The sequence below is a fragment of the Rhopalosiphum maidis genome, chromosome 2, assembly GCF_003676215.2.
Source record: "Rhopalosiphum maidis isolate BTI-1 chromosome 2, ASM367621v3, whole genome shotgun sequence".
In the NCBI taxonomy this organism is placed as follows: Eukaryota; Metazoa; Arthropoda; class Insecta; order Hemiptera; family Aphididae; genus Rhopalosiphum; species Rhopalosiphum maidis.
This window is the reverse complement of record NC_040878.1, coordinates 64,634,865-64,659,721: the sequence shown is the minus strand read 5'-3', so window position 1 is coordinate 64,659,721 and position 24,857 is coordinate 64,634,865. Positions and strand designations below refer to the sequence as shown.

General features: G+C 28.5%; 5 protein-coding genes across 6 annotated transcripts; 3 read left to right on the top strand and 2 right to left on the bottom strand.

Annotated features, from left to right (window-relative positions):
- The first annotated feature begins 3,039 nt into the window (after positions 1-3,039).
- LOC113555139 (prefoldin subunit 6) lies at positions 3,040-3,665 on the top strand. Its single transcript, XM_026959474.1, has one exon. It carries the CDS (start codon positions 3,141-3,143, stop codon positions 3,510-3,512), a length of 372 nt encoding a protein of 123 aa, XP_026815275.1. The 5' UTR covers positions 3,040-3,140; the 3' UTR covers positions 3,513-3,665.
- Positions 3,666-11,155: 7,490 nt separating this feature from the next.
- Positions 11,156-12,377, bottom strand: LOC113552168 (THAP domain-containing protein 2-like). Its single transcript, XM_026954900.1, has 4 exons — positions 12,127-12,377; positions 11,796-12,031; positions 11,578-11,697; positions 11,156-11,507 (listed from the first exon to the last, which is right to left on the bottom strand). Exons 1-4 carry the CDS (start codon positions 12,198-12,200, stop codon positions 11,335-11,337), a joined length of 603 nt encoding a protein of 200 aa, XP_026810701.1. The 5' UTR covers positions 12,201-12,377; the 3' UTR covers positions 11,156-11,334.
- Positions 12,378-12,423: 46 nt separating this feature from the next.
- On the top strand, positions 12,424-15,325 carry LOC113552165 (proteasomal ATPase-associated factor 1-like). Its single transcript, XM_026954898.1, has 8 exons — positions 12,424-12,682; positions 12,735-12,809; positions 12,866-12,906; positions 13,045-13,235; positions 13,299-13,394; positions 13,809-14,014; positions 14,091-14,233; positions 14,848-15,325. Exons 2-8 carry the CDS (start codon positions 12,760-12,762, stop codon positions 15,288-15,290), a joined length of 1,170 nt encoding a protein of 389 aa, XP_026810699.1. The 5' UTR covers positions 12,424-12,682; positions 12,735-12,759; the 3' UTR covers positions 15,291-15,325.
- Positions 15,326-15,458: 133 nt separating this feature from the next.
- LOC113552164 (CCR4-NOT transcription complex subunit 2-like) lies at positions 15,459-22,175 on the bottom strand. 2 transcript variants are annotated; one of them, XM_026954897.1, is made up of 7 exons: positions 21,396-22,175; positions 17,500-17,753; positions 17,155-17,426; positions 16,687-16,995; positions 16,364-16,625; positions 16,189-16,296; positions 15,459-16,122 (listed from the first exon to the last, which is right to left on the bottom strand). In XM_026954897.1, exons 2-7 carry the CDS (start codon positions 17,670-17,672, stop codon positions 15,897-15,899), a joined length of 1,350 nt encoding a protein of 449 aa, XP_026810698.1. In that variant the 5' UTR covers positions 17,673-17,753; positions 21,396-22,175; the 3' UTR covers positions 15,459-15,896. The 2 variants fall into 2 exon arrangements, with proteins under 2 accessions (XP_026810698.1, XP_026810697.1); XM_026954896.1 differs by having other exon boundaries at positions 17,113-17,426; positions 21,396-22,173.
- A 348-nt stretch (positions 22,176-22,523) lies between these two features.
- Positions 22,524-24,857, top strand: LOC113552167 (V-type proton ATPase subunit E). Its single transcript, XM_026954899.1, has 4 exons — positions 22,524-22,716; positions 22,873-23,048; positions 23,568-23,736; positions 24,206-24,857. Exons 1-4 carry the CDS (start codon positions 22,684-22,686, stop codon positions 24,506-24,508), a joined length of 681 nt encoding a protein of 226 aa, XP_026810700.1. The 5' UTR covers positions 22,524-22,683; the 3' UTR covers positions 24,509-24,857.

Genomic DNA, 24,857 nt, shown 5'->3' with positions numbered 1-24,857 from the left:
GAATTTAATTCTTTAGAATTTAAACCTTTAACATATTTACTCTTCTTTTTAAGTTTTTTAATTTGAATGTTCTCATTATCTACGCTACAATTATTATCTGCTAAAGCATTTATTTCAGATTTTTTTTTTTGTCTTATATTGTTTTTTGAGTCAGAACCAATAATATTTTGTTTATTAAATTCTTCATTAGTTTTTTTAAACATTTTGTTTCTGGCATAATTATTTCTATTACTTTCTATTAAATTTAAGCTTTTAATATATTTGTTCTTTTTACTTAATTTTTTCATTTCATCAATTTCGTTATGTATGCAATAATTATATTTCTTCGATAAATTTTCTGAAGCATTAATAGACTTTTTTTTAGGACTCAAAATCTCACTAAAACCATGAATATTTTGTTCAATATCTTTTTCATAAGTGTTTTCTTTTGTATTAGTATTCAACACTGTAGAAATTTGACTATGTTTTTTCTTTTTAGTATTTTTGTTTTCAAAACTTTCATTATATACATCATTACTATTGTTCATTTTTTTTAATTCTATAAATTTAACTTTTTTTTGCATTCTTGGTTTTTGTTTACTTTTTTACATTTATAAAAATATTAAAGTTTTTAAATTCATTCATTTAACCAATATTACCATTAATATTTTGTTACATTTTCATATCTTGGATATTATATTTTAGTGCTTCATTATTTGATTAGTATATTTCATTTTAAATTTATAATTTTCTTCGTAACATTTAAGTAATCGTTATTTCTTTTTGCCTGGAACATTATAAAAATATTTATAAATATTATTTGTTAGATGCTCAAAATTCAAAATGATTAATCTATTTTTTTTTTTTTTAATCAATGTTATTCAATGTTGTATAATATTTACAAATAAATATTTAAACTGTAATTATTGCTACAATTGTTCATATACTCATATCAACATACGTAAATATACATAAATAGGGAGAGGCTTGGGTACCCGCCTAAAATTAAATATAAATTGAAAACAAGCAAATTATTGAAATAATATATTTTTAGGTATTCATAATTTTATATTTTCTTGTTTATTAAGGGTGAAACAGACCATAACCCTTTCCTTCTAACATTTTAACTATAGGTTTGAGCCCACTCAATTTAATGCCTCTAATTACATATAAGTATACCAACTTATATTATCTGAGTTAAATACTGTTACCATACTTATATGTATAGGATGAAACAGTGGTAGATTTATGGAGTGTAGGCGACATTGCCTAAATCTAAACAATTACCTCATCTATTTACAATTAAATATTTTACAAAATGTTTAAACATGCAATATGTTTATTGTTTAGTTATTGTTAAATCAAATATGTGTATGTTGATTGTTCTTGAATCATAATATATTTTAAGTGTGGTTTTAGTTACAAATGTAGAACTACCAAAAAATTTGACTCCGAATGACATAATGTATTTTAAATTTGCACTCATTACACCTATAGATGAAGAAAGGTCTTTTTTGAAGTACAACACTACATACTCAATCACAGGTACCTAATTTTTAATAAAACCATTGATGACACATATACAGTATAACTTTTTTAGTAAGCAAAACGTTTATATAAGTGCATTAACTTATGAACCGTGTTTAATATATAGGTTATAAGAATTCAAAGTTTAGACGAATGTAAAGTGGTACCTCGTAAAAAGTTGATCCACTTCTCCGCTTATTTGTCCAAAATTTGATTTTTATAGACCAAAATACTCCAAATAATATTTTGCTTAGGAATATGAAATAATGAAACTAAAAGTATATGCTATCATTTGTAAGAGTAATTAGTAAATACATAAAAAATAATGAATATAGTAAGAAATATTGTTTTGTAAGGACTTTAAATAGATCACTTTGTGGACCAACATTGTTAGTATAGAAGTAAATAAGAATAATTAAATAAAACCACATTCAAATTAAGCACATACATGTGAAAAACATGAGTGAAAACTGAAAATTAACTAACGAACAAGCATATTTTGGTTTTTGAAAGAAATATATAGAAGTAAATTAACATAAAGTAAAACAATTGTTATTTAATTTACTAATTAGGGTTTTTAATTTTTTTTTTTACAAATCTAAATCATAAAATATATTTTATTTTTCTTATTTTAGGTTTAAACTTTTGATTGACAACATACATTTTTAATTTTGTAATTTTATAATGTAAAATATTAATAAGAGTACCTATTTCAATCTATAGGAATCAAATTTTGACAGATGAGCAATATTATGTGAGGTCAATACTACACACTCATCTAAATCCTTATGCATGACAAATAAGTGTAACTAATAAGTATTAACTATTAAGTGTTATTTGATAAAAAAAATCACATGGTATTTAATGTATGCAACTAAGTTTAAAATAATGAAATACAAATATTTATAATTTATCACTCACCTATATAAAAAAAAATGATGAACTTGGATGATATTAAATTTAATTCCAATACTCAACCATTGAAGGAGTTAAAGAACTTGACATAAATCGTGTATCAAGTTAAAACGAAAATAGATCAGAGCATCAGGTGACAAACTGACAACTAACAATTATTTGAAATTCAACTTTCGAGCACACACACGGTTAGGTTAGGTAAAGCATTAGACGTTAAATTTCCTGTCAAAACCTAAGGGTCGGACACATAAATATACTTATTTTGACAAAAACCATAACCAACGACTACTTCATGTTGGAGCAATACTTAACTAGGGCCCTATCTCTATTAACTGTTGCTGATTAACGATTACTTTAGTATCTTTTTATTTGAGGTTATATCAGACCAAGATCTATAAAGAATATATTTATCACGATTAATCGTATATCTTAAACCGTGATTTTAAATAAAATATCAAATATCTACTGCCCTGCCATCTGGGAATAAATTGATAGAGTTACAAGTTTATCTACATTTATTAATTAAATAATTGATAAGTAATAGTAATAATTTAAAAACGTGCAATTTAATATTTAGTATTTACAATTTTACTAGATAGAATCATTAAAAAAGTAATAAAAACTAAAGCAATTGGAATATAGAACTATTTTAATCATAATTTTTAACTTCTACGTTTATAATTGTGTTTTAAAGGACGTTCAATTTTCAGATTTACAAAATGGCAGCTGAAGAATTACAGAAACAGTTCCAACACGAATTGGATGCTTTTAAACAATGTCAAAAAGAAATAAACCAATTGGCTGGAATGCGTCAACAATTGGATGGTCAACTAAATGAAAACTCTATTGTCAAAGAAGAGTTAGCTCTTCTAAAACCTTCCGGTGAAGTATATAAAATGGTTGGCCCTATATTACTACGTCAAGATCACACAGAAGCTAAAGAAAATATTGATAAACGTATGAGTTACATAAAAAATGAACTGCAAAGAATTGATGATCGAATACACACACTAGAGGGTACACAAGATCAATATAGGGAATCTCTTACTAAATTACAACAACAGTTTCAAGCTCAACAAGAAAAAAAATGATCAATCATATCAAATCAAATGATGAAAATTGATACTACTAACTATTTAATGTGTCTTAATTCATTAAATTATTAAAATTTTTTTTCTATAATAATATCGCTGATAATATAATATAATGTAATCAATAATCAATATATCTATGAACTTAAATAAATAGCTTATTTAATTTTTTAGTAAATAATAAATATTTGTTCCATGCTAATTCAATTTTATGTTAATTATAAAGTATATACTAAATATAATAATGTTTATCAATCATTTTATTCTTTAAGATTCACCTCTTTTGAAATTTCAATTTTTTTTAAGAAAGGATCTTAAAAGTAAAGAAGGGATTTAAAGTAAATTGCATATGTCACAGATTAATATTTTTTAATTAAAATATGAAATAATACACAATGAATAACAGCGCCAGATAGACAAGGTATCGGCCCACCGAGTTTTAGGATTTTAATCGGCCTTAAAAAAGTAAATGGCCCATTTTTCAATAAGACAGACATTAATTCCGACCCAAATTTTAAGCAGCCCACCAAGTTCAACACTGTAACTTGCCAGGCCTGATGACTAATGTATTAAGTTTAGTATGGTGTTTGTTGCTTGTTTTGTTGTCGACATCTATGAAGATAAGTATGAAGGAATTTGACTAATCAATTTTACACAATTTATTAGTTATTGGTTGTTACTGACTTACAGTATTTCAGGTTGAGAGTGAACTACACTCATGTGTGCAGAATAAATTTCATGGCATGAAACATAATGTTTTCTAGGTATTCAGACACATTTTCTTATAGGTAACAAATATCAATGATTTAGCATACAGTTGTCTTGTTATGAGTATACTATAAGGGAACCAGATTTTGTACTTAGATACAACTTGTTTTTATAAAATTATATCAGCTAAGTGAATAATAAAATATAAATAATTTAAAAATGAGCACAGACCAATAATCACTGAACTAATCTGGTGTTGGTTTTATTTTCTAATGTAGTTTTATAACATTCATAAATAATACATTTTGTAAAATGTTGATTGACTTATATTTAGTAATTAGTATTAACTATTTTTTAATTATTTCTTATTGAGTAAGTAAGTAAGTATGTATATGTATATTTTATAATAATTTTAGAATAAATTATAAGTAAATAAAGCAACAGCCAAAAGTTTAACTACTTAAATAATTATATAAGATAAAATAACATAAATATTCTTTATAGATGATTGATCACCATTCAAGAATTTAATTTTGGTTCATAGACCAAAGGAAATGTTAACTATCGAGTACTTTCAACAATTTTTTTCTATATAAGCAGATCTATATTTTTATTTTTAGGTCTGGAAATAAAGTAACTTTGCATTCTTTTATTTTTCAAGCTTTAATTAAAAAAATATAATATGATAAAGATAAGGTTAGTTCATCCCTTAATTTATTGTTTATAAAAGTTAAAAATAATAAATCAAGAAACCAATTAATTTTATTTTTTATAATTAAAGAGAATACTATTTTTTAATATTTAGTATATAACTAGAATATTTGCCATTAAGTGGTTTTTACTTTCGGTTGAAGACAGTCATGTCCTAATAATAGATAGGTGATAATTAGGGAACAGATTTAAATGCAAATTGTGATTTTTCTGAAGTTCTGAAAACATTTTCCTTCCTTACACAAAGTTAATTTTGTACATCATAGAATTAAAAAATGTAACTTTTATTTTCCATTTTTTAACATTTTGAGTGCATTTTTGTTTTAAAGTTATTTATTTTATTTTTATATAGGGATAGATAAAATTCGATAAAAATTAAATAGCACCTGATTATACAGTGCTATTATGAAACATAAGGTAAAAGTATAATGAATGTATCTATCTAAATTGTATATTCATATTTTAATAATTTTCAGGGTAAAAAGAAGATAGTAGAACTAGGATGATGAAAATGTTAAAAATAATTTAAGCATTTTATAAAAAAAATTTCTGTTGTGGATGCATTAAAAAGTATTTTTTAAGGCATTTTTCTTGTTTTATAAAGTAACGATTAAGGTTCTGCCAGATGTATGTGATTTTTGAGAAAATTATTTAAAATAAATGGGTTCCACGATAAACAATTTCTACTAGAGAGTATCTTCTAGGATGCAGTGGTCATAAAAATTTGAGAACCGCTGTTTTAGATTTAGAGCTTAGACTGCTTAGAGCATTTTAATTTGTTTCTACATAGATATTATAATATTTATGGCATGAACATACAGACATGTTATATATCTTAATCCGTGGTAATCAGCAACAGTTAGAGATAGGGCCCTAGTTAAGTATTGCTCCAACATGAAGTAGTCATTGGTTATGGTTTTTGTCAAAATAAGTATATTCATGTGTCCGACCCTTAGGTTTTGACAGGAAATTTAACGTCTAATGCTTTACCTAACCTAACCGTGTGTGTGCTCGAAAGTCGAATTTCAAATAATTGTTAGTTGTCAGTTTGTCACCTGATGCTCTGATCTATTTTCGTTTTAACTTGATACACGATTTATGTCAAGTTCTTCAACTCCTATGGTTGAGTATTGGAATTAAATTTGTTTGCTTTTTTTAACAATATGAATTATTTTTACCACTGTATTATTTTTTAACATATTATACTTGTCACTCTCTTTTAAAACATTTATGTAAATATTTGAATTACTTAAAATAATGCTTTCAAAAAGTTTATCAATTAACGTGTAAGATATTGAAGGTATTCTATTTTCTAATTCTTTAACTATTATTGAATGAAATGGTTTTAATGGAGTAGTTATAAAAATATTTTGTTTTTCTTTAATTCTATTAGATATTTCTTGAAGGGGGTATTTTGCACTTTTATGGATTTTTTAATTTCTTGTAAGTAATTCTCATATTTAAAACAGTTAAAGTTATCTAATGGTCCATGAATTTTAACAAATCTAGGTAAATGTAATAAATTATGAACATTATATGACACCAAATGTTCTCCATATAAAGATGAGTATAAAATAACAAATTTTTGTAATAACCCATTAGCTAAATTATTAAACACTTGGCAAATTTGAGGAGATACTAAAATTTTGATTGCACATGACAACAACAAAAAATGTAAATAAAATTCTTTTTTTAATCTGTGTTTCAATACAATTGTACCAAAATACAAAAGAAAAGATCTCAGTTCAGTTGCTTTCCAATACTCGATGTCTTCAAGTTTTCTTGGTAAGCGACCAAACTCATATGGTATATATACTCTGAAATTTATTAAAACTTCAGAAATGTTTGAACAATTATAGTTAGTTATTCTAACATCTTTTTTTCCTCTAACCCAATATTCAATTAATCGTTTTACAACACCTAAGCAAAAGTTATGCATGTAGTCTAGACATGCTGTGTCTGTAATATTTATTGGCAACTGTTCTAATGGACTACATCCTTTATGATGATCTTCATCAATTTTGTTATGAAATGACTCGTTTGTCCTAAGTGATGAATTAACATCTAAAAAGACAACTCGATTCTGAATATAGGTACCTTCCTGCACACATGATGTGCATCCAAAATATGCGTTGTGTCCTTTGAAATTCAACAAAAATGCTTTAGCAGGTGTATCACATACTATATGTCCTATTTCAAATCGAATATCAATGTCATTAATTGTCATACCAGTATCTAACAGTGAGGAAATATCAATAATAAATGGATGGGAAAAGGTTTCAATATTTATTGGTTTTTTAGTACGATGATATATACCAATAGGAAACACAATATTAGATATTTTATCAGAGTTTATAACTGAAATTGGAATGGGCCACAGCTGACTTACGGAACTTTTGGATAATGGTAGTCCATCTATGTTTACACCTAATTTCAAAGTATTAGAAAAATCTATGTAATTTATATACTTAGTTAGTAATGGTGATAACATATTTTTTAACCCATAGTGTATATAAGAGCCATCACCAGGTCCCAAAGAAACAATCTCATGTGTTTTGGGAGTTTTCATTAAAGTGGGAACATCTTTAGGTATATCTAAGCCCTCAGATTTCATAATGTTTAAAACAAAATAAAAATAATATCATTCTTAATTAATACTTAACAAGTTATATGTATTAATTAAAATTAATTAATTTAAATAAAACTTTAGTTATGCTGAGCTTTATTTTTCCTTGAATTGACATACCCAAACCAATTCGAAACAAATTTTTCAAACTCTGAGTCTGTAATTAGTTTGTTACTACAGGCTTTAATGATTTCTAAAGGAAAAAAATGTGTATTAAATTAGTTTTAAAAATTGTAAGTAATATCTATCTATATAAGTTCTGGAGTCTGAGGCTATAACTCCTACAATAGTTCTAAAGGAGAAATAGAAAACAATATTTTTAATATTGTATAGTTCTTACACACAGCAGTTTTCAATCACTGGATAATGCGTTAAATTTTAATTCAATGATAAATTATTGTATAAGAAAAAAACAATTTTGAGGGAAAAGGAGATCAGTGAATAAGCTTATATTTCTAATAGATAATATATAAATATATCTGAGTTTTAAACACTTAATTGTAATAACCAATTTTTAAAAATAAAGGTTTATTAATATTAGAGTGAGCCATTTTGTAAAAGAATTTAATATAATATGTCGAGTACTTAAAAATAAATCTTCCTTAAAAACCAAGTTATCTAAATTAATATTATTTAAAAATTTGTATTTATTTTTTTTTAATTATTATCTTACATTTTATTATATTTGTTATTTTGGTTATGAATATAATTTTTTTCTAGTATAATCATTTCTTTACTAATTTCTCTTTATAAATTAAAAATATTTTATATTAAAATATATCAATAAAAAGCCAACATCAAGATAAATATTTTGATACCAAATTCAATCAGTTATCATCATTTTGTTAATGTAAAACGTTAAGTTAAAGTTTACTAAAATCCAGTGTTAAGTAATGTGCATTTAAATAATTTGCCATTTGGTGGTGGGGGTATCGGTATTCGACACGGCTCGTTTTCTGTTACATTATGAATATAGCGAGTCGGCGTTCCAGTAGTTGTTATCTATCTCAGTGTTGGAGGTCTATTGACTACGTCACATATATTATTACCCCGCACACAGATATGTATAATAAACTAGATTGCTAACTGCTGCATCCTATCAATGTGTTTAGTTGAAGCAGACAGCAGCCATTTAATTCGAGGCCTATGGGCTTTATCACGGCCTTAGATTTGTTTGATAAGGAAGCCGATAAAAAAAATAAATAATTAAATTATAAAACAAATTTTTATTGCACGTTATTTTTCTTATTTAAACAAATTTTGTATCTAAATATCAATAACAATTTTTAACATAGTTTATTCAGATAGGTTAACAATTTTTACATGTTATAAAATAAAATGGTTTTACTGAGTTTCTGTCGTTTACTAGCAGTTTTCATAATCGAGGATGTTATTATTTTACTGTAAGAATATAATCTCACGTTAAGATAGGTTCTGGTTACTTTGTTTATAATATCGATTTTGTGAGGTCTTGCCAATAAATCTGTTGAATTCCAGCAAGCATCACATTTTGGAAATAGCGTGGTGTCTGTCGCCAGTGAGTTTTGGACATTTATCATAATTTTTAAATCCATATTTTTAATAAACATTTGTTTTTTATCCACCATAATGGTTTTAAATAATGTTTCTGTCAATTTAACAATTTTGTATACCCCATAAGAAGCATACTTCAAACCGCCTCTGTTTTTCATAATTGTAAAATATTTTGGTGTGGTATTATTTTGATAAACGTGATCATTTTCAATGTATGGATCTGTAATAGCTTCAATACAACCATCACATTTCAAAGTTGGGATTAGTTTTTTAACAATATATCCACTTATGTAATATAATATATTTTCAATAGTGATGCTATTAAAATCTAATTTATTGTACTGTTCTGCTAACAATGAAATATCAAATTCATTTTCTAAATTTTGTTCTGGTGCTTTATATTTCCATTTGATTGAAAAAAGAGAATCTTCATGAGGTGACATCAGTGTACAGTTTCCTGAGCTAAGTCTTATTGAAGTGTGCAATAAAGTACTTTTTAGAGCATGTTTGAATTGCAAACAGGTAGGATTATTATTATGACCCAATCGACCTCTCATAAATCCAAAAAAAATTTCTATTGCATCTTGGCTTAATTTGTATGTCAGAATAAATTTAAAATGTTGATTTATTAACAAATCCTTTGCTATAGCTATAGTAGATTTTATGGATGCAGCAAAACCTAATATGAATGTTTTTCTTTTACTTTTCCACAGATCTTGCCCAGTAGCTGTCTTCAGTGAATACAAATAGTCAATATTATTTTTCATTTTTGTTTCTAAGTATTGAATATTTTGTTTATTAATTGGTTGTTTAAAGCCTTTTGCATATGGGTTTCTGGAATTCAAGAAATCAAAAATCTCATCTACAACCCTGATGAATCTTATTGTTGCATCACAATTTTCAAAATCTTTTGAGGTCTTGGATAGAAATTGTAGAGAGTCTGCGACGGAACTGCTAAGTGTTTGAACTGCTAACTTTACCTTCATACTATTGCTTTTCCAATTTATATGTGAAGAGTTTATCTTGTTTGCCAATTTAAAGCCCATGTCGTTTTGCAGTTCAAATAATTTATGAATATATCTCCATTCAATAAGACTGTTGTTTGAATCTTTAAATACTCCTAGTGTTCCCAAAGCATTCCTAGCTAATTTAACATTATGGCATGCATCAGGTGTGAAATAAACATTAGCTTTAGTTGAAGTTATCGAAAAATCAGACTTGATAAAATCAAAAGGTTGGTCTAGATCACATCCTAGAGTTTTAAAAGTTGAAGAATTAGCATATGCTCCATCACAGGTGACTGCCACAACATTAATCCCAAATTTATCACATTGGGTAATAGCAATCCTAATTAATTGAGCTTGTACATTTGATTTAATTTTATCTACAAACCAATACCCAATTGGCCATTTCCATTTTTGTTTTAAGCTAGACAACATAAAAACTAAAACCTCCGTTGACTCTTTTTCACAGTCTTCAACTGTCAAACTATTACCATAGTCACAATAACCAACAAACCTTAAAAAATTTTAATTTATAAATTTATATCTAGTTATAATATATTCAACTATGAATAATATTTTCTAATAATACATACATATGACTAACTTTATCCCACTGAACTGATTTTTTAATACTCATGGAGTCTAATATCAAACAACAAAATTTGTCTTCTTTGGGAAATTTACCTATTTCTAATAGGACATCTTGTAAAATACCAGTTTCAGCATTTATATTTGATACCCAATTTCGTATAGCACTTGGATTAGGCAAAGAAATTGAAGTCCTTTAAATTACAATTTATTTTTCAAAATTACAATTTCTGTAACTCAAATATATAATTGTTTCAGTTATTGAGGATATATACCTACCTAACATAGTTATATGCTTTTGGAGAATAAAAATAAAGTGTAGTTGCAAACTTTTTTACTTCTTCGCTGTATCGCCTTGCAGTAGGAGCCACATTACCATTATTTATAATATCTTTTAAAAAAACCTCAGTAAAATTTTTTTCAATTATATTAGTAGTTTCTCTATCAGTACAGGATCCAATAGTAGACATCAATTGCTGATAAGAATAATTTTTATTAATAAAAATTACAATATAGTTTATTAATATATAAATATACAGTTAAGTTTCACTCATCCGGTAATCAGTCATCACTAATCACTAGAGGCATTTCACATATTATAATAACTTATTAAGTGTGTACTAAGACTAAGCCAATCTTTCTCAGTTAGCATTTACGTAAATACCTCAAGTGAATTTATTTTTGTGTTCTGCCTTCTAACCGTTTGTTGTAAAAGTTTAATTCGCTTTTTGAGGTTGGCTTTTTTTGGTGTATCAAACAATTTTTTTTTAAATTTTCTTTTAAGTGTTGGTGTATATGTAGGGGTATGAGGTGACTGGCTGGAATCTGCAACAAATTTAATACATGACAAAGCATTATTGTATATAAATTAAAATTGTTAACATATTTAACTTACTAGGTCCAATAAAAGTCAGATCGACAACTTCATAATTACACCCAGCATTTTCAACACCAGAATCAATAGGTAAATTAGGAGAAGTAGTTATTATATTAATTATATTTGATGAAGAAGAAACTGTAGATAAAAATGTAATTTACTTAATATAGGTAAGTAGTAGTAATAGGTAAGTAGTACAAATACAACATTGAATGTAAAGAAGAATTTAATTTTACCTGAAGAACTATAATTGTGATCAAATTTGTTGCTGCTTAAACATTTTATTGCTTTTTTGGAACAATCGAAATTGGATGGTATAGCTGTATTTTTTAATATAAGTTTTTCGGGGGCTTCAACAAATTCACTTTTATTAAAATGGAGACTGCATAAGCGTGAAAATTTTGTTGGAATGAAGTTATCTCTTTGGATAGAGTGCACCCATTTTTGTCTCCTTAACTCATCGATTGGAAATCTATAATTAAAAACAAAATATCAAACACATTATTAAAAGTGTATTTCAGTAGAGCTAATTATTTTTGATAACTTTTTTGTAAAGTATTTAGTTACCTAAATAATTTTGTAGTTGAACCAACAACCCCGTCCTTGCTACTGCATCCATCAGCACAGCACTTATATGGCATAATTGGAAAAATAGCATAAAAATATTAAGTCTCAAAACAATATACCTATTGCAAAAAACAGAACACAACAATACTGTCAACAGTGTCAACTACTCAGTTTTGAGTTTTCACAGTAGTACAGTACACAAGTCAACAGACAACAACAACAATTGATAAGGCAAAATCTACATCGGCCTCGATTAAAATGGCGGATAATAACTTCGCATATTATCATCAGTTAGCAATCTAGTTTATTATACATATCTGTGACCCCGCACTACTATTACGATTCATTGCCCATAACTGGTTAACATTTTCTTTATAGATCTTGTATCAGACTAACCAGTAACCAATACATTTGATGTTGATAATGGTTTAAAAATCTTGTATTTTAAAAAACAAATCTGCTATATAACATTAACAATATAATACTTCTGATTCTATCTTCATAGACGTCTTTAAAATGAACTGTAGTGATATTTTTCACTTCTTTTTCACAATAGGTGATGGTTTAGTGTTTTAATTATAAATTTAATACAAACTTCTTAATTTCAGAAAATTTTCAAGTTGTTGATCAATTATGAATGAGCACTCTATGTATATTCAACATGATTGGGAAGAATGCATCAGGTAAATATGTTAGTAGTATCTATAGATTAATGATATTATACTTTTGTTCTTTTTAGATCTGCCGAAAATCGTGTTTGGATATCTGTTAAGCCGAGAAGTAAATATTATAATTATTATTAATTGCATTACATACCGCATATTGTATTTCATTCTATGACTTACTCTCTAACAAATTATGATACTTTTGTTTAGAAAAATAGTACACAATGTATTTAATGTTTATGTAACTTTTAAGATGGTCCCAGTGTACATGGTTATTTGCAATGCAAATCATACAAGCTCAATGGAATACCTATTATACAAGGAACAAATGGGTTTGAAATCGAATCAGTATCATCACATGCTATTCAAGTAAAGCAATCTTCCTGTCCGTCAGTCACGTTATTATCACCATACAGGATTTTCAAAGATGTCCATAATGGTAGTGTAAGTATAATGTACTTGCTTTTAATAAAAGATTTTGTACTAAATCAATTATTTTTATTATAGGTGACATCATTGGATGTTGTCAGTGGCCAGTGTGTGTCTGCATCAGATAGTGTTTTAAAATCTTGGAGTAGTTTAGATCACGAAAAAGAAAAAGAAGTAAGGCTACATTAAACTTATTCAGACTTTAAAAAGCATAAGATTCTAGCATTGGTTAACAGAAAAAAAATATTATTTATTGTATAATATATTATCATATAATTATTGAGTTTTATGAATATGTTTTAATTTCTCTGCCTAATTTAAATAAATTTACTGGACATCTTTACACTTAATGTTATCACAGTTATTTAGAAATAAAAGAATGCTTTTACCATGTTCTATATTATCTACATTTAATGAAAAATGAGGTTAAAACTAAATTTAATCTAAACCATAATTTACACATTTTGATATATTTTTTTTACAAACTGATTTTAAATGAATAATTTTATAATATTATTACAATAGTAAAAACATAATAAATAATATTTTTATTCTCACTCTCCTAATATCCTAACATTGTGATTATAGGTAACAATGACTGGACATTATGGTGACATTTATTGTTGTCGTTGGTTTCCTAGTGTTAAGGTTGTATTAAGCTGTGGAGCAGATTTACGGATCAAAATTTGGAGTGCTGATACTGGGGAATGTGCTGGGACGTTAGTTGGGCATACAAAAGCTGTTACTGATTTAGCCATAATAGACAGAGGACGAAATATTATATCTGTTTCAAAGTATTTGAAGATATTATTAAAATTAAATAATATTTTCTTTTTTTTGCTATAACATTTTTTTCTTATTATTCTTTAGAGATGGAACATCAAAGTTATGGCATGTTGGAAGTGGAAAAGTAATAGATGATCTCATTAAAGTAAATCACACAACATACATAAATTGTTGTTCAATAATTTCACCAAAATCTTTAAATTTAGGAGAACGTAATATACCTACTTGTAAGTAATATAATTTAGAGTACATCATACCCACATGTTATTATCTCAGTCTTATTAATATAAAAGATAGCAAATTTATATTCAACGAAATCCATTTTATATTGTTGACTTTAATATTATTCAATTTATTTACCATCATACCTGCATATTAAATATTTAATATATAGTCAATTTGGGATAAGAACAGGCTTCGGCAACGGTCAGACAACAACCGTTTCTTAACCCCATCGAGTCAACTTTCTGTACGCCCGCCGTGTAGTAAAGCCATGCCCATGCACAAAAGTTTGCTGGCAAAGCCTGTTCTTATTCTAAATAGTGTATAGTTAATAGTATACAATATAGTCAATATAATATAATTATTTTCATAAAAATTTAACGATGTGACAATTATTTTGAACATCTGTTTTTAATGTTTTTTTGGCAAACTTAAAATAAAAATCTCACACTCAAATTTAGTGATATTGTTATGGTTTAAAATCTTTCCATCACTAAAAATATCTTAATTTATTAATAAAGTTAATATTTAAATCAATATATTATTTATTATTAAAGATAATTGAAAAACTTTTCAAGGTGATTTATAAAAATATAAATGTATGTTCTTATTGTTGCAGCTGACACAGAAATCGGCACAGATGATAAATGCCTATTAATTGGTTGTGAAAATGGAATGCTTTCATTGATTGGTGTGTATGCACGTAAGATTCTTGCCACAAATAACTTAGACTGCCCAGTGAATGCATGTCATTTGAATGAAGAAGCACAAGTTTATGTTGGTTGCAATGACGGGCGTGTTGTTTGGCTAGACGAACAACTAGTAATTAAACATTGCATATTTGACACAAATTCACCAGCCCGTTGTCTGTGTTTGTTTAAAGAATTTGTGGTTTGTGGACATAGCGATGGTTCGTGTGTATTACGGTCGGTCAATGGCAAAAAGGCATATCTGACAGGTACCAATGCTGAGCCAATCTATGATGTTCGTACAGATTCAAGGTTTTTGTACACTGCATGCAGAGATGGCATCATCAGAAAATATTTGCCTGAACTGTTGTAAAACTGAGAAATAAACATTTTTATCAACATGCAACAGCAGATTTATTTAATTTAATAATTTCTACTGTTTAGCTATGTGCTAAGTATTTGATTTTTCAATATTGTTTAAAAAACAATATTAAAATAATTCAATAATTTTGGAAAAAGGAAAAGTATAAAAACAATTTATTGTTTCAAAATTTTATTTATCAACTTAAAAACAAATAACATTATCTTAATAAATGAAGAATGATTTTTTTCTTTGCTTATTTTGTCTTTACAAAATTGTACGTAAGTTTCTTTTATAAAATGACTATAAATAACTTTGTTTTATTTATAATAAATGTTAAATTATTATGGTGTGAGTGTATTCACCAGAAAAAATGACAGCAAATCTATCGGTTATTATAAATACTTGTATAATTTTTATTTCATAGAAGTGTATTGTTGTGGGAAGGGGCAGAAAGTATTGTTCTGTAGGTATTTTATATATACTTGGGGTATTGGGAGTGAGAAGGGGTTTTTAGGAGTTGACGATGGCTGCATTGAGAACGACCGTCGTGGGCTGGTGTACGTCAGGTTCGGTCGCGGTTGGCAGTGCGTCTACGCCCCGACGGTGCTCGTTGTGTCAGAGTAGATTAGGGGTGGTGAGCGGCACATTTGGTACAGTGGGTCGACCTTCCAACTTGCTGTACTCCAACAGAAATTCCTTGGGCACTTTACGCCACGTGAGCGCATCAAACACATAATATGTGCCCCGTTCATATGTACTAGTTTTCTCTATTAAACTCAATCCAGGCGCTTGCGTAATCCATACGCGCTCTTCCATGTGATAACGCCAATCTCGAGAATATCTAATAAAATTTTAATTATATATTAATATTAAATTTTGAGGATTAAACAGTATAAAATATAATTACAATTCATTAGCCGCTGCCAATTGTATCGCATCACCATAATTAGTGTAAAAGAGGTAGAACAACAGGTCTTCTTTATACCTGGATAACTTGACTTGCGCTAACTTATCCCTTAAGGTATAAAATTAACAAGATTAAATTCCAAGCATATATAATTGTTTTCAATTTTATATTTTACCTGATTCCATGATTAATAATGTACTCAGGCGGTCCGTGGAATTCAACATCTTGCGGCCGGCATGGGGCGTCTGCCCAAGGGCCAGCAAAAGTTGGGTAAATATTTTCAGGTGAGTTTAAGTTTAGCCCTAGCGCAGTTAAATCTTGTCCAAGAGCCAATGATACCAAATTGGGATCAGATTCTGCTGCCCTGATGAATGTCAGTAAACCAACAATACCAAATTGATCACGCACCATACTACCAGGTATATTAGTCACTTTACCTATATTAAGATTGAATTTAAGTCAATGAATAACATAATGTAAGTGATTTATAACACAAACCATCAGGCAATGTTTGCACTCCTTTTTTGGTTCCCGAGTCTCCATTTTCTTGAGAATTATTGTCCGATTGGCTATTCAGGTTGTTCAGTCTCTGATCTGACAGATGGTCAGTAGACGATTGCATTCCATTTTGATCTAATGAAATGGTCGTCGAGCCAGAAGTTGTTGTTGAGGACTGTTGGTTTGGATCCGTTGTCGTAGACGAGGTAGTTGTAACACTGAGAGGTTGCGTACCAGGCAATGCTGGGAAGTCTTTACTACTCATTGTAAATTCGCTCGTTTCAGACGTCGGTGCTTTCACCATCCCCACTATAATGATAAAGCACAATTAAAATGAATAAAAATGCTAGAAAAAGTTGTTTTTTTTTTAGTTAATACAATAGTACCACTAAGTTATCACACAAATACAGAACAATTTTAACTCACTACTAAACAGCTGATCAAATGATTTGAATGGTGAATGTTTACCATAAGGTTTTCCTGCAGGCATTGTGCTGGAATGTAGAACACCGACATTATCTCCTTGCCCACTGCCGGATATACGTCCAGTGGTGAGAGAAGGAAACTCAGACGGGTCCAGTATAGGAGGTGCTGCATTGCCATTGTCAACATGGTTGCTGCCGAATGCCGAATGAAAACCATGCTGGGAAGACAAGTTGTAGCCAGACGTAGATCGACTGCTACTAGAACTTGACCCACCATAGTTATTCATTGCGTTATTCGCCAATGATGTTGAACTCCTTTATTAAATTATGTATACATGTCAAACTATAATACATATACATTTGTTTTTTTCTAGGATTTGTGACAAACCATTCTTGCATGAGTGATGCGATACCCGGCATATGATTTCGCCTATCTGCTCCGGGGTTGGTCGCAAACCCGCCTCTCTGAAATATACCTCTCGATAGGTTACTGGCTTGTGGCGACTGCATGTTGATTGACGCCCGATTAGGCGACAGCTGTTGGTGTTGTGGTGTAAACATTTGCTTGCTGCCGCGGTAGCCACTGTTGCGCCTGTTGTTAACTTTGTAATGTGCCTAAGCACACGTCTTATATTCAGCTTGCTAGAAAAATAAAAACGAATTTTTTAGTTTGTATATTTAATTAAATTATGCTACCTACTAAAAATAAAAATGTAGATGTTACAGGCAAAGTATGCAATTTGGGCATTACATAAAATGGCTTTCATATATTGGGCAAATATAATATTTAATAGTAATGTACCTATTGTCAAAATATAATGAATAATATATATTTATTATTATATCACTTATTTTTGCAATAACTGCTTCCATGGCATTTTGTCCGCAATTAATATGTTATATTTGTGTTCTCAATTTGTATGCTATCTTTTTTAGATTTTGTCTGCATTTTACTACTTTTGTCACTTTATCCGTAATTAGAAAACACTGCGAGAGATAGCATGGAAAATTTTCCAATTTGGTTAAAAAAATATTATATTTTCTAATAATATAAATACTATAGCATAAAATATATATTATTCATTATATTTTGACAATACTTCACTATTAAATATTATATTATCTATATTGCCCAATATAAGAGAGGCCATTTTATATAATGCCGGTGCATTGTAGAAAATGCCCAAATTGTATACTTCGCCTGTAACAGACACTAGAATATTAAAACTCCATTAAATTAATTCAATAGAAACAATCAAGAAAACAATATATCTAAGTAAAATGAGATAATTAGGTACATTATTTTAAATATTTCAATTTTTATTTTCATAATAGGTAATTAAAACTGAACAAAAACATTAACAAAGTTAAGGAAAAATGTATTTATTAAAAACTGTAAATACTGTATACACATAGTCATGATTATAATAGTAATAAGTACCCAAATGACAGCGTTTGATATCTTTAATCAAGAATTATTTAATAAATAACTAATTTTGAATGCTATTAAATTATTTATAATTCTTAAATTGTTGTGTTAGTATTTAAGATTTACAGGATAATTATTTTTTTTTAGAGAAACTGTATGTAAATATTTTATAAGTTAAATTGTTTGTTAATAAACAATTCCTATTAATTATAAAGTAATATTGATATGTAATTGTTTTAAAGTTTGTTTAAAGACAACCATAGTGAGATGCTCTGGCAATTAAATAAATTAAATAATGTAAAAATGTAGAGTTTAATTAAATAGAAGCTTACCAAAACAATAAATTAAATAAGTATAGCATGTCAAATACAGTACAATAGTATGTTTAAAATAATATTTGTCATAATAGTTAAAATTGTGTATAAATATCATATTATATACTATATATATATACATATACAAAGCAATAGATAACAATGTTATAACATCTTGTATACATATATAAAATGCATAAATAAAATAAACACTTTAATTACCTACCCACTAAATTTTATGAATATATTATATTAAGATAAAAATAATAACAATAATTATATTCAAGTATTTTTTTTTATTTATGTAGGTGTGCATTGGCTTTATTTTAAAAATAATTCAAAACAATAACAATAATAACTATGTCTCTATTAATTATTTATTTATTTTTTTTGTTGAAGATTACCTAGTAGATCAAAGTGGTAATTAGTTTTTGTTAAAAAAAAAAATAATAATAATATATTGTAAGTATAGGTAAGTGTGCACTATGCATGAAATATTATTCATTGGGTTTTCATCAGTACCTACAGTTCTCAATGACTACATAATTTTAATTACATAAATTTAATTAACTTTTACTTGTTAACTACATGTATGTAAAACTACATACATGAATATATTTTTTTAAATTGTTTGAAATTCGATACATATTTCAAAGATGCCAAATAACAAATATATGCCTTGAGTTAAATCAATAGTTATTTTATGATAGTTAAAATTATTTATTCAAGTTTTGTATTATTGTAGGCTACGACTATACTATATTATAAAATATTGTTTTAAATGATAAAAATCAGTCAATATTTAATAACGACAGATATCTTATCTATTTCCCTCTGTTAAAATATAAGCAACAATATTGATGATTGTTTATCATAATTAGGTTAAAAATTTGAATATACAGTAGTCTTACTACTTCAGACTTGATGGAACCAACCACTCTTTTCTGATTAAACAAAATGATGTTTTTTCAACTTATGTACTAATAAATTGAGTAATATTTTTCAAAAAAAAAAAAAAATGTACCTAAGAATAAAATATATATTAATTATGTATCAATAATAAAGTCTTATAGTTGATAACAATCAATATTGAAATAAATTATTTTATATAATACCTATTTATGTGTAAGTACTAAAATACAAAATATAAATTGTCCGGATTTACGATGATCGGATAAGCGATTACTCTACTGTTATTATATCAAAATAAATTTTTCAAAAATGTTCCTGTGAAGTGTTTTATAAAAATGAATTAAATATCATTTTTTATATTATAAGTGCCTAATTACCTAATTAATTAAAAGCACTGCAATTAAACTACTAATAGTCATGTAAAAATTGAATTATAAATTTTACAATATACCCCAATAGTAAAATATTTAATGCATTTAAGTGAAGAATTAACCCAAGAATTAATCTGTTATTCTTTGTATAACATTTATAAAGATATAAATTATATATATAATAACTTAATCAAAGTAAGTACAACTTAACTTAATAAACTAGTAAGGTAAATATATTGTGATACACAAGTTACCTTAGTGGAAAATGTATTGGCACTTATTTATTTATAAAGAATTGATTCAAAAACATCACATGGACAAGTCAAAGAGCAAATTTAAAAATAATTACAACTAGATTGATTATGTAATTTTGAAGTATTGTGACAAAACATTTGTATGAATTTTTATAAGCATATTATTATTATTGCATTTATTTGCATTACATTAAACTATAATAGTATTGTGTATACTTATGTTAAATGGATAATAAATACTTTAAAATATTATATTATGTCAAAAAAGTAATCAGTTAAAATTCAAATTTATGATCTAGTCATTTTAAGCAATACATTTTGAATTATTTATGGATAGGTACATATTTGGAATTTAAATCTCAAATAATATTTTTCCTACATAACATAACTATTAACCACTTTGCTTATCATTTACTTATGTATATGACTCTTAATTATATAAAATAAGTAAAATACCATCATCAATGAAATGTTCACTATTAATTAAATAGTTATTTACCGATTTCCCAAAAGAACAAAGAATATTATAACACTCTGGTTACACCATATATTATACTTGTATACATTGATCGAGTACTTTAGAACAAATATTACTAATCAAAATGAACACTAGTCGGTCAATAGGTGAGCCCATAACCACAAAATGTGATGTGACAACATTGTTCAAGGAAGCGCACTGAAGTCATTACAGAAAAATACCTACTCGAGACATGTAACTGATGTACCTAGTACCTACCAGAATCGAATCCCACTCACAGTGGTAAGAGCATGGTTTTCATTGTTCTAAGGTGCAGAAGCACAGTCGAAAAACATTTGGCGACCAATCAGCGGACGTTTCTTAGAAAAACATGCGTGAACCACAGAAACTGGCGATTGGTAAGATAAATGCAAAGACAATAAAAGGCAAAAAAATAAAGGTGGCGGAAAAGCGACAGTAAAAACCGAGTGTATTGCGCTTCCGATTCGCGATAACGCGTACAGCAAGGACCCTGGTCGATGCTTACCTCTCGGGGGGGAGATGCTCGCAAATTGAATTGCGCGAGCGGTGACGGCTCTCTGTCGGTCCGTTCAACGACGTTCGGTGGCCGACATGCCTGGCACCAGCGCCAGTGCGCTCAAAAGCAAAAACTGTCGTCCGTGTTGACGCGGTCGTCCTTGTTGTTATTGTTGTCGTTGTTGTTGTTGTTGTTGTTGTTGTTGACGATGTCGTTTTGGCACCGACGCACGGTCCGTATGTTGGCGCGCGATTTACCGTGTTAAGCGGTGGCGGCGTGTGGTGCCGAAAGCGTACAGTTACACACACACACACACATATATATATATCCACTCACACACAAACACGCTAAGACGCGGCGGCGGCGGACTCGAAATGTACAAAAATATGTGATTGAAGGTAAATAGTTATTGTAGAGAAACGATTTCGGCACAGTGGTCGGTGACACGACGGCGTGATGCAAAGAAAAAAATGATGGGCAAAAAAAAAAGAAAAAACCAGAGTTGCCGAAAGAACGTAACGTTTGGTAACAACTCTCGCGGACTAGACGCGCGACTCGAGCAACAGCAGTTGTGTCGGCGGCGGCGGTGGTGTCGATGATGATGATGATGATGACGATATGATGACGATTGACGATGTCCTGGTGGTGCACTGGTGCGGGTCGGCAACGGTCTCGTGTTGTATTTTAACAATATATATATATATATAAATATAATAGATCGTATGGTGGACTTTTGCGAAACGGCCGAGCGGGGACGATAGTGTTTTTGTGTGTGTGTGTGTGTGTGTGTGTGTGAGTGTGTGTGTGTGTACCTATATACGATAAGTACACCTACTCGGCCGCCGACAAACTCAATAACACGTCTGGTGGGCAAAACAAAGCACCAGCGACGGCCCGTGGAAGAGAAAACGGGCCGATGGTTCTTCGGCCTTGGGCTCTCAAAAAAATTATGGTCTCGAGCTCACGTTTGTCAGCCCCGACGCCCGGGCCATGGCCCACGAAAACGTCAATTTTTACTTTTCCATTTTCATAAAATTCCCGTCTACACGGATATCCCGCAGATAACACGTTGATAACGCAGCGATATCTTCTTCTACGACTTCTACTGGCGCCCCACTCCATCACACTGCAATCCCCATCGCACTGCTGTTGCACTTAATTTGCCATTGGGCGTTGGTTGTTCCATTTCGCTGCTCGTCGATCGTCGCCCATTTCCCGATTTTTTTTTCTTTACACTTTCTGATTTTCCGTTTTTCTATTTTGTCTATATTTTTAACGTCCAGCACACGGTCCAAAAATGGCGCTCAGCGATGCCGATGTTCAAAAACAAGTGAGTATCTAGCTAAATTGTCAATGTCCAGAGCAACTGCTATCGTACTGACACCTTGCGGTCACTACATTGTCACCATGTTGTTCATTCAAAATTGTGTCCAGTTAGTTTATGACAACCCCATATTTACTCATCAATTCTTATTTTCTTTCACAGATCAAACACATGATGGCCTTCATCGAACAGGAAGCCAATGAGAAAGCTGAGGAAATTGATGCCAAAGCAGAAGAGGAGTTCAACATTGAAAAAGGCCGTCTGGTCCAACACCAGCGACTCAAGATCATGGAGTATTTTGAGCGCAAAGAGAAACAAGTGGAATTACAGAAAAAAATGTGAGTATGCCTCTGGAGTATACCCTGAAGCCTGTCTACAAATTGAACACACCTTTGTCCACTTCAAGGTTATAATAGTTATTTGAACAAAACTTATAAAATCTATTCATCTGACAACTGGTTACCATATTTAATATATCAGTAATTAGTTATTACAGCTTAGTGTAGTTAAGTACCTACCTAAATCACTTTTTTTTTATCCAAAACTAAAATGGAAAATTAAGAGAACAGTTATAAAAAAGATGTCAGACTTCACTACTTCAGTCTGTGACTTCTTTTATCTGTTGATTAATTAGTAAGAAATATTATCTAAAATCTAAATTAAGTTGTAAATAATAATAATTTATAATGGTAGTCTTTAATCATTCATTTGATTTGTGTGTTGTAAGAAAAAAATTGAAAGACATTTTTAAAATAACTAATGGAGATAATTATTTCTTGGATACTATTTTAGTATATATAATAAACAGAATTTGAGATATGGTTTTCTTAACAATTGATTAATTTTATTTTTTTAAGTCAATCTTCTAATATGTTAAATCAAGCACGTCTTAAGACATTGAAAGTGCGAGAAGATCATGTCAGTGATGTTTTAGATGAAGCAAGAAAGCGTCTGGTCCAAGTGACAAATAACCCTGATTTGTACAGGGAAGTTCTAAGAAAATTAATATTGCAAGCAATCTTACAGGTTAGACAAATAACAAAAGTAATGTATTATGTAGGCATTAAAATAAATAAATTGTTCATACACTACATTATAAAATTAGTAGATTTATTTATAACTTGGTTTAAAACTATTTTATATGTTATTTTTTTATAATTAATAAGATATTATAAATTTTAAAATTCTCATAACTTAAAAATATCAAAGAATTTCTCTAAATAATTTTCTTATAAATTTGATAATGGAACCATAACAGAATAAAACAAATCCTTCTGAACATTAAATTTTACTTGTTGCATATTCAAAAGATACATTTATACATTTGAAGGTATTCAAACGATCTTTTATTTCAAAACAATTTTTAATATAATAATACCAACTTTTTAATTTTTTTTGATATAATAATTTATTTTTTTGAGACATCAATTGTTTATACAGTTAGAATAATAATATTTTGATATTATGTGATTAAAATTATTACTGTTTTATTTAGTTGTTGGAAAAAAATGTCACGTTACGTGTTCGTGAAATTGATGTATCAGTTGTGGAAGAATTAGTTGATGAAGTGGCAACAGAGTATAAGACAGCATCTAATAAGGATGTGAATCTGAAATTGGACACCGATTCATTTTTAGCCCCTCAAACATGTGGTGGTATTGAGTTGTTAGCACAGAAGAATAAAATAAAAATTTGTAACACACTGGAATCACGATTGGAACTAATTGCACAGCAATTAGTACCAGCAGTACGAACTGCATTGTTCGGTCGTAATCCTAACAGAAAATTTGCTGAATAATTGCAGTAAATATCTACAGCAATAATATGCGTATTAAAAAACAAAAATAAAACATTCTATTTAAAATATTTTTTCGCATTCCATTTGGTAACTATTTAATTGCATAAATTATAACCATCCCATCTATATATAGTATTTTAGGTTCAATACATAATTATTTCATTTGAGTCTACATATTTTAAGATAATATTTTGAGTGAATTTTTTTTCTTTGTTGTAGATTAGTGTCAAGTTTTATCGTGTAAATTGTTGTTTAATTAATTAATATACAAATTATATTGGTATTGTTATTACTGTATTATTATTTTATTTTATTTTTGTGACATCAAATAAATACATTTTATCAACAA

Excerpts from the sequence above, each read along its gene's own strand:
- LOC113552165 (XM_026954898.1), top strand. The coding sequence starts at position 12,760 with ATGAATGAGCACTCTATGTATATTCAACATGATTGGGAAGAATGCATC. Across the intron at positions 12,810-12,865 it reads GATTGGGAAGAATGCATCAG|ATCTGCCGAAAATCGTGTTT; the intron begins GTAAATATGTTA and ends TGTTCTTTTTAG. Across the intron at positions 14,234-14,847 it reads AGAACGTAATATACCTACTT|CTGACACAGAAATCGGCACA; the intron begins GTAAGTAATATA and ends TTATTGTTGCAG.
- LOC113552164 (XM_026954896.1), bottom strand. The coding sequence starts at position 17,672 with ATGTTTACACCACAACACCAACAGCTGTCGCCTAATCGGGCGTCAATC. Across the intron at positions 16,996-17,112 it reads ATTTGATCAGCTGTTTAGTA|TGGGGATGGTGAAAGCACCG; the intron begins GTGAGTTAAAAT and ends TTATCATTATAG. Across the intron at positions 16,297-16,363 it reads ATTATTAATCATGGAATCAG|GGATAAGTTAGCGCAAGTCA; the intron begins GTAAAATATAAA and ends TTATACCTTAAG.
- LOC113552167 (XM_026954899.1), top strand. The coding sequence starts at position 22,684 with ATGGCGCTCAGCGATGCCGATGTTCAAAAACAA. Across the intron at positions 23,049-23,567 it reads GTGGAATTACAGAAAAAAAT|TCAATCTTCTAATATGTTAA; the intron begins GTGAGTATGCCT and ends TATTTTTTTAAG. Across the intron at positions 23,737-24,205 it reads TATTGCAAGCAATCTTACAG|TTGTTGGAAAAAAATGTCAC; the intron begins GTTAGACAAATA and ends TGTTTTATTTAG.
- LOC113552168 (XM_026954900.1), bottom strand. The coding sequence starts at position 12,200 with ATGCCATATAAGTGCTGTGCTGATGGATGCAGTAGCAAGGACGGGGTT. Across the intron at positions 11,698-11,795 it reads TCACAATTATAGTTCTTCAG|TTTCTTCTTCATCAAATATA; the intron begins GTAAAATTAAAT and ends TTTTATCTACAG. Across the intron at positions 11,508-11,577 it reads TCTGACTTTTATTGGACCTA|ATTCCAGCCAGTCACCTCAT; the intron begins GTAAGTTAAATA and ends AATTTGTTGCAG.
- LOC113555139 (XM_026959474.1), top strand. The coding sequence starts at position 3,141 with ATGGCAGCTGAAGAATTACAGAAACAGTTCCAACACGAATTGGATGCT.